This window comes from Pimephales promelas, chromosome 25 (assembly GCF_988280905.1).
Source record: "Pimephales promelas chromosome 25, fPimPro1.hap1.1, whole genome shotgun sequence".
Classification (NCBI taxonomy): domain Eukaryota; kingdom Metazoa; phylum Chordata; class Actinopteri; order Cypriniformes; family Leuciscidae; genus Pimephales; species Pimephales promelas.
The window spans coordinates 14,322,794-14,331,586 of NC_142793.1; the positions used below are offsets into that span (position 1 = coordinate 14,322,794).

The 8,793-nt window shown below is 36.7% G+C and overlaps 1 protein-coding gene across 1 annotated transcript in view; it reads right to left on the bottom strand.

The window, feature by feature from the left end:
• lrp5 (low density lipoprotein receptor-related protein 5) overlaps nucleotides 1–8,461 on the bottom strand; it is a 68,357-nt gene extending 59,896 nt beyond the window's left edge. Inside the window, exon 1 of the mRNA XM_039656882.2 lies at nucleotides 8,243–8,461. Coding sequence (XP_039512816.2) covers nucleotides 8,243–8,324 — 82 coding nt within the window. The 5' untranslated portion in view covers nucleotides 8,325–8,461. The remainder of the gene's footprint in view (nucleotides 1–8,242) is intronic.
• Nucleotides 8,462–8,793: the final 332 nt, after the last annotated feature.

The following is an 8,793-nucleotide window of genomic DNA, read 5'->3' on the forward strand; positions in this document are numbered from 1 at the left end:
CAGGTCTATTCTTTCTTCTTATCAGTTAGTTTCTTCAAGCATTTACGCATTATTTACACAGTTTGGTGTCGGACTGGGCGATCTTGACGATAACATTTTTCATATCAGTCGATATCGGAACCATCACGATATATGTCAAATCTTTATTTCTTTCAAGTTTAAAGGCAAAACTTTAAAGAGTTTTGCTACTGAGTGAAAGTTGTAGAAAAATCATCAGAACATGACAAACACTTGCCAAACACCCAGGTGAACATTTAAAAAAATAGGCTACATATTTTCTCTTAAAATGGCACATTGGACAGTAGCTTGAGTTGATAGTTGCTTTAGTTGGGATGCAGATGTCAATTTATGTTCATTAACAAAAACAGGAAAATTAGGCCTATGTAAAAATTGTACCAACCTCATTTTAAAGGGCAAAATTATAGGGTAAAATAAAATTTGGTCTTCTATAGTATTTGGATCATGTTAACCACAGGTGAAACCACACATCACACCTCACTACCATGGTAAAAAGCAACTATCTGTTATAAAACAGTAGCCTAAAGATATTTATTATAAATACAAATGCACAAAAACTGCTTAAGAAAAAATACTGCAAATTAGGCCTATATCAAAGTCCCCTTAAGACAAGTCACTTGACTCGGCGCCCATCTTTGAAACGCCTCTCGGACATGCAAGTGCAGCTTCTATGTCTTTGAATGGGGAAACATGAAATTCTAAAAAACTGCCAAGCTTACGATTAAATTTCATATTTGAAATCACCAATGAAATCTGATAACGACTGCTTTATAGATTTTGCTTCGAAGTGCTCAAATCATGATTAAAAAAAAAACCTGTATGCGTAGTCCTAAGCGCACATCTGAGAACACTCATTGTTTCTATAGGAACCAGAGCTTCCAAAGGCAGCTGAAGTGATGCGGTGACTTTACCAAACACAGATTGGCTCTTTTCTTTAGAAGGCGGGACTTATGGGACTGCCATTTTTCGTATTGCACTTTCTCCCATTAATAGTAATAGGAGCGCACAGTCTTTCTGTAGGCTTTTATAAGGACTTTGAACTACATTATTCATTTAATGTCAACATTAAGCCTGGGTTTCCCCATTCTGCCTTGCCGCAGCGTGATTTTATTTTTTTCCCCTGAAATAGGGAACCAATCACAGAACGGGGAGGGAGCAAAAGCGCATTTGATAGACATTCGTAGCACCCAATAATACGCTCTGGGCATTCGTAAAACACGCCTCAAATACGAGAAATTTAACGTGGTTTCCAGACCACGTTTCATTCTCAATGATACGTGGTCTGGCATTAGCCAGGCTAGTCAACATTAATAATTTAATTAAATTTGGTATGACTATCCCACAGTTCTACCACAATCTCGTGGTTTCAGTTAGTGTCACTGCAGTAAATAATGGTAAAAGTTGGTGATTTGTCGATTCAAAAGGCTTTTATAGCTTTTGGCTCAATGTTTCTCCTGTTTTCCGTGTCAGTATTGTTCAGAAAGTTTGATTTGTGGTTTGTATGGGACAACTCTGCTGCACTGAACGCGAATGCTTCTCACTAGATCCACAGTGTGTGATTGAGATGGTCAGCGAGTAAATGCATTCGCTCTTAGCTCACGCTGTGGTGTGTTTTGAGTCATGCTGATAAATGTTTCATGTGGCGCGTGGTTCAAACGAGCAGCTCTGTTTCGTTCTGCTTTTGCCATTTAATGTTTCTCATATGCAGCAGAAATGGCAGCACTTTTCTGTTATAACACTAGTCCAACGGTCTGCAATAAGCATGCACAGCATTATTTGCATGGCGCATAAACAACATTAACATCGAGCTTCTCATTCCTTTGAGAATATAGGACAAGATGGTATAAATCCCCATTTTGGAAGCTCACCGCAGTGGTTGGAAATAAAGTTGCCACCACCAACAGATGTTATGGGCCACCGACAGATAAAATAGGACCCATTTTCAGTTGCGTATATATCGCGATAATTATTGCTATTGATTTATCGCCCAGCCCTAGTTAGGTGGGACTATTGCGATGCATATTCAAGCAGTATAATTGCAGCATATGCTTCCATCTGCACAGAAAAGCCTTTGGAATGGTCCACCAGAGCCTGGGAGGATTCGGACACCTCCTTCCCCGGCGAGCACAGAGCAGTGGGGATTAAAAAGATAACCTCGTCCCAACAGCTGCACTGTTTTATGAGATCACACGGACCTCTGCGGCCCAAATGTGCAAGAAAATACACCACCGTCCGCCACCAGCATGATGCATAAACCACGACCACCCCCTCCTACCCAGCACAATCTCCTACCCAAACAGACGAGATTACTCACCCCAACACATTAATTGAAGGATAGCTAGGCTATATTTAAAGAAAATTAGATTATCAGCCCTTGTGACTAACCTTTATTACAAAATATAAAGGTTGTTCACTCGTACAGTATAACTAGGGATTTTGTGAGTATACATATTTGATTTATCTCATATAGGAAGCATTTAGTTAAGAATGAATATGGTAAAGATCGTCTTTAGCTTCAACGCATGCTGCAATGCACACATTAATAACTATGATTGGGACTGTCATATTACATAAGATTATAAAGAGAGCACTAATGCAATAAAAACGTTATGAATTCTTTGGGTTAGTTAGTTGCTGTGTTTCAGTGCATTGAAGAGCGCATCCACAATAGGAGTTACACATTCTAACACGTAACTTAGTTCAAGTTCGCTTTTGTGCAGATATAATTGTAATATGTTTGTTTTGTATAAATATACGGTTAATCTCATATTAGGATGCATTTGGTTGAGTTAATTAACCCGCTAACAAAGCACTTCAGTTTCCCAGTGTAACTAATTTACATAAACAATATGGTTAAGTTAAAATCGTTTCATTATTGTCCACACAGAGACAATATTTTTTTCCCTATGGCATTTTTAGGAGTAATTATTTATTTGTAAGGCAATTGATTTAAAAAAATATTTTTCTTTTTTTGATGATAAAGAAAGTTAAGTTAGACAGATAGATATAATGTGGACACAAATCTTTCTCCCAGTACACATCTGAGGTGCACTTATGAGAAAGAAAAGGGAAAACAGATGAACTCCAGAAACTTGGTCATGGTTTTAGAGTCAACGGGCCAGAGATCTAGAGGACAAAAGCAAAGTGAGCCTCATTTCAATGGACATTTAAACACTGCGGCTTAAAGGGATACTCCACTTTTTTTGGAAATAGGCTCATTTTACAACTCCCCCAGAGGTAAACGGTTGAGTTTTACCGTTTTCAAATGCATTCAGACGATTTTCTGATATTTAGAAGAATATCAGTAACCAGACAGTTTCTGGTCTCATTGACTTCCATAGTATATTTTTTTCCTACTGTGGAAGTCAATGGGACCAGAAACTGTCTGGTTACTGATATTCTTCTAAATATCAGAAAATCGGCTGAATGAATTCGAAAACATTAAAACCCAACTGTTTAACTCTGGGGGAGTTGTAAAATGAGCCTATTTCCAAAAAAAGTGGAGTATCCCATTAAGCCTTGTTCACACTACATTATTTTAAAACGCCGGGCTGAACTGTGCAGTTCACACTACATGACTTGCTCTCAGTGAAATTAGGAGTGTTCAAGTTGTTGAGCTGTTCACACCACACGAAACAACGTGATTGATCCGCAACAGGAGGTAACGCACAACAACTCTGTCACCCAACGATTCTATCTTGTCTACAAACAACATTTTGTCGCGAAAACTTACACGATAAAACGATCCCGAAATGACGCGAAACAGCACGTGCGCCAATACCCAGAGACGTCAGACATAAACTAGTCCTGCAAAATGTTTGCGCGATGATTTGCTCTGAGAAGAAAATGCAAAAAAAGAAAAAATAAGATATACCCGTTGACCTCAACCCATGCCTTGCTCTGATTGGCTGTAGCTCATGACATTACTGAGGTTGAGTCGTGCGACAGCTCTACACTGTAAAAAATATTTTCATGTTTTGTAATCACAACATTTTTTCTTTTGTCGAATCAACTTACATAATTGATGTAGTTCAGATAACATAATTTTTGAAGTTTATGATGATTAAATCAATCTCCTTCTTTCTATTAACTAAATTTTTCCATTTCAACGAACTTAAAATTTTAAGGCAACCAGGTTACTTATTTTTTTTAAGTTAATCCAACAACATTTTTTACAGTGTAGATATCTAACATGCTAGATATTTTTCTGGGCTCGGTGACGCGTCTGCGAGCATCTTTAATGCGTTGTTGGCTCTATCATACTAACAGATTGGCAAGCGTTCATCGCTCGCTAATCCCCCGCGATTTGCACGCGATAACACCCTGACCTGTCGGCAAGCTCAACGATTTGCAAATCGGGCTTAAAATCCTGTAGTGTGAACTTGGCGTTACTAGAAGAAACAAAATCCAGTAATATATCCAATAAATGTCAGCCACAGCGTGAAGATCGCTAATCTCTCTAAACAGACGTCCCTAGGAGAACTCATTTCCACTCTATATCCAAGCACCCATATGACTTAGGAACTTCCGCTCTTCTCCAAGTTTTGTAGTGCCAGGAGGGGTGGTTGAGAGCACCTGGGCCCACCGGGCTCCTCCTTTGTAGATGAACAGCACAAAGAAACAGCTGAAGGAGTCTGAGCTTGTCACCAGAATTAACCGTCTACAGAAGGGAGGAGCACAAAGGTTTACGAACACGTTAAGAGTCCTGGAAAATGGGTAAAAGAGCTTCAAATGAAAAGCTGCTCAGCTCATTCTGTTTTTTTCCTCTGTCCTCAATCTCCTTTTACCTACCTGATCTGTCTGATTACGATCAAAACCGGTCGCTCACTTCCTCCAACCCATATCAGCAAGAGACCATACAGTAAAGCCAAGAGATTGCGTTAAGGAAAACATGCAAGTATGCAAACACGCAAAGCGTTTAAAAAAAAAAAAAAAAAAAAAGGTGAACTCTGTGACGCCTTCTTATGATCCAAATAAAATCTATCTATCTATCTATCTATCTATCTATCTATCATAGTATACAAAATCAAATAAAAAACTAGTGGTACATAAAAATAACAATAAGATAAAAACAGGAACTGGATGCTACATTTCCTTCATTTTCCCCCATACCTCCTTTAATTCACATGCAAACTTGTTTAATTAGCTTAAGGAGTGATTGGCATTGCCGGGAGCTTAACAACTGCATCAAAAGTTTTGTGGTTATTGTTATGCTAAAATTTAACAAGGCCTTTTGTTGTTCACGCATGTTAAATTAGCAATACATGCACCAGATTTTCCTCAATCACTTTTATCTTAGAATACAATACAGACACACAAAAAGAAATCTATAGTAGGTAATAAGTAGTTACTACTACTTTTTAAATCTGAATTTATACTAGAAAAACTACAGAGACATTTCCAGTGATGCTTGCTTGCAGACAATACCTTACATAGTGACATGTCAACAAATGAACCACTTGCTATTGACGTGACCTGAATAAATCAGGTTTTTCTCACCGAGCCCACACTCAAAAAGAACAAATAACATGATGGTCTGTTCTCATAATTGCAATATAATAGCTTAGCTAGTAATAATAATGCAACAACGGCTGCATTCAATAAACAAAATAGCCTCCAATAATTTAGGTACATTTCAGCCAAGAAGGAGGTTTTGTTTCCTCACTCTTGAAAATGAAAGGTTCTGCAATGGTACATTCTAGATATTACAAGCGTTTTATTATAATCTTGGTTTATGGGTTCTTTAAAGGGATAGGCTTGCTCACACAAAAAAAAAATATGTCATCATTTAGGCCACTCACCCTCATTTTGTTACAAAGCTGTATGCGTTTCTTTCTTCTGTTGAACACTGAAGAAGATAGTTTAAAGAATAGGGCTGTCAAACGATTAATCGCGATTAATCACATCCAAAATAAAAGTTTGTGTTTACTTAATACATGTGGGTGCACTGTGTATAATTATTATATATATATATATATATATATATATATAAATACACACACATGCTTGTATATATTTAAGAGATATTTTCATACTGTATATAGATTTATATATAATTTACATGATATGTAAATATAAATATTTTATATATAAATATTTTTTTTCTTAAATATACATGTCATGCATGTGTGTGTATTTATATATATACAAAATAATTATACACAGTGCACCCACATATATTATGTAAACACAAACTTTTATTTTGGATGCGATTAATCGCGATTAATCATTTGACAGCCCCATTAAAGAACGTTGGTCACCAGACAATTGACGGCACCCATTGACTTCCATAGTATGAAAAAAATACTATGGAAGTCAATGGGTGCCGTCGACTGTTTGGTGACCAACGTTCTTTAAAATATATTTTTTGTTCAACAGAAGAAAGAAACTCGTACAGAAACTTGAGGGCGAGTAAGTGATGACAAATTTGTCATTTTTGGGTGAACCATCCCTTTAAAGCACACTTATATAAATTTTCTTATAGTACAATGAGGAAAATGTAAGCAAATTGTTATTTGAGGAACTTAAAGGTTTTCTAAAACAATAAGGTTGTAAAACCTTTTTGAAATGGACTAGATTCATATTGTTTTGACAAGTTGGTAACATTGTAACATTTAATAAGAATTCTTTTGCAAACCCTTTTGCTCAAATGTTCATTAAGCCTACATTCAAATCAGAATATATCTTACAATATATAAATAAAAGCATTTCTAACTACTCCAATGTATATTAACTGATCATCTTAAGCATTATTTAATCAAATACGTTTGTTGGAATGGTTTAGTAGACTAGTCTAATGTAAAAGGTCTGTGTGTAGTGGCTGGCAAAACTTTGAAAACAATATAGAGGAGGTGTTGCATTGCCTATAATGACTCAATGAATCTGAATTAAAATATTCATACGGTTCTGCTCGCTTATTCCCCCCAGAAATAAAACCAAACCAGAGTTCAATCTCTCGCTCTTGCTAGGAGAGTATATAAACATCCCAGCAAACCAATAATGAGTACATGGTGCTAAAACTATAAATATTTAAGCACAGGTCTGTTTGAACGCCCATTTCTCACCAGCATCTTTAACAGCAAAGTTTTCAGCAATGCTGCTCATTAACATTATGAAACTATATGATATTAATCATGTGTCCAGGTTGTTTTTTTTTTTTTAAATAGACATTTAATTATTAGTGTTTGTTCCAATAGCCAAAATAGGGAGTTGGTATGAATATTCAAAAAGTGAGTTGACATTCAAAAATGTAATATACCTCACCAAAAACTATTTTGCTTATTCTTTTACACCGAAAAAAAGTTGCTGCCAGATTTAAGTACAATCAACTTGAAGTGATTTCAACTTAAGCCTTGAATTGACATTCAACTAAAAAGTTGAAAACTGTATAACGTTAACCTATTTTGATGAGCTGTATTTTCATAACTTTTTGATCCCATAATTGTTTACAGTGCTATTCAAGACTGTGGCTACTTCTAAAAATTAATTTATAACCACGCATGTCCATTTTAAACAAACTAGTTAAGTAAACAAAACAAATGTAGACTAGTTACAACAGACATAATATTTATATACGTTGGTTCAACTAAAAACGTTCTGGGCTTGCTGAGTCTTTCTTTTTTACTCTTGAACTTCAGCAGCGTTTCCGTTGAAACTAACATTAGTGTAAATAGCCAATAACAGTATTCCGATGAAGGTCAAGTAAAACAACAAACTTTTATAAACTTTTAAAAGCCCTTTAACAACTTTGCAGTGTTTTATCGCTGTTTGACATCCGACACCACCGAGGCCTCCATAACACACAACCAGAGCAGTTTACTCGGTCCTGGGAGTTAAAATAAGTTACTCCGTTCAAACATGTCAAATACTTACAGCAGACATCCCAAAATGTGGATTTTGCTTGTAATGCTTCGACTCAACTTCCAGAAGTGCACATCTGGGTTCACAGACCCGCCGCAGAATATATTTTAGATCTAATCAGCTCAACAGCTTTAACTCACGTTACTTCTCAAACTATTGTTGCACTATCGAACATCTTCTATAAAATACACGCTTGTGCGAAACAAAACAAAACAGGCAAAAAACTTGCACGAGACCAACCGTGCCCTAGTTTGTTTCGCGCTCGTGCGTTTTACGTTGTATCACATTGTTCTCGGTGATATAATGACTTCAACACCTCAGAGCAGTAGGGGAAAAAAAACTTAACAAAAACTATTTTACTCACCACGAATCACCGTCAGACTACAACAAAGCAGCAGTTCCAGCAATAAAATCTCCATCGCAAGCGCTCCAGGCTTTAATACCATAATCCCAGCTCCATTTCTTCGAGGTATTGGTGTTAGGAGAAAGTTTGTAGTCCGTAGGTCGATGAGTCGGACTTTTTTTTCGCCCGAGCGACTCTTCTAGCGATAGTAGAGGAGGCACGAGGAGGGGAATGACTGACAGCGGAAACTGATCGACGTCATCAAGTGGGATTGTGCTGCGCTGTGGCGCGTTCGCCTCGCCAGGATAATAGAACCGAAAACACACACACACACACACACACACACACACACACACACACACACACACACACACACACACACACACACACACTGTTAACTGATAGTCATTTAGAAAAGTGTAAAGATAAATGTATTGTCGTTTCAAAAGTTTGGAAACATTACTTCTTTGAAAGCAATATCTTACTCACTTAGGCTACATTTATTTTAATAAAAAAAAAAAAACAGAAAAATATATAGGCTACTAATATTGTGAAATATTATTACAATTTAA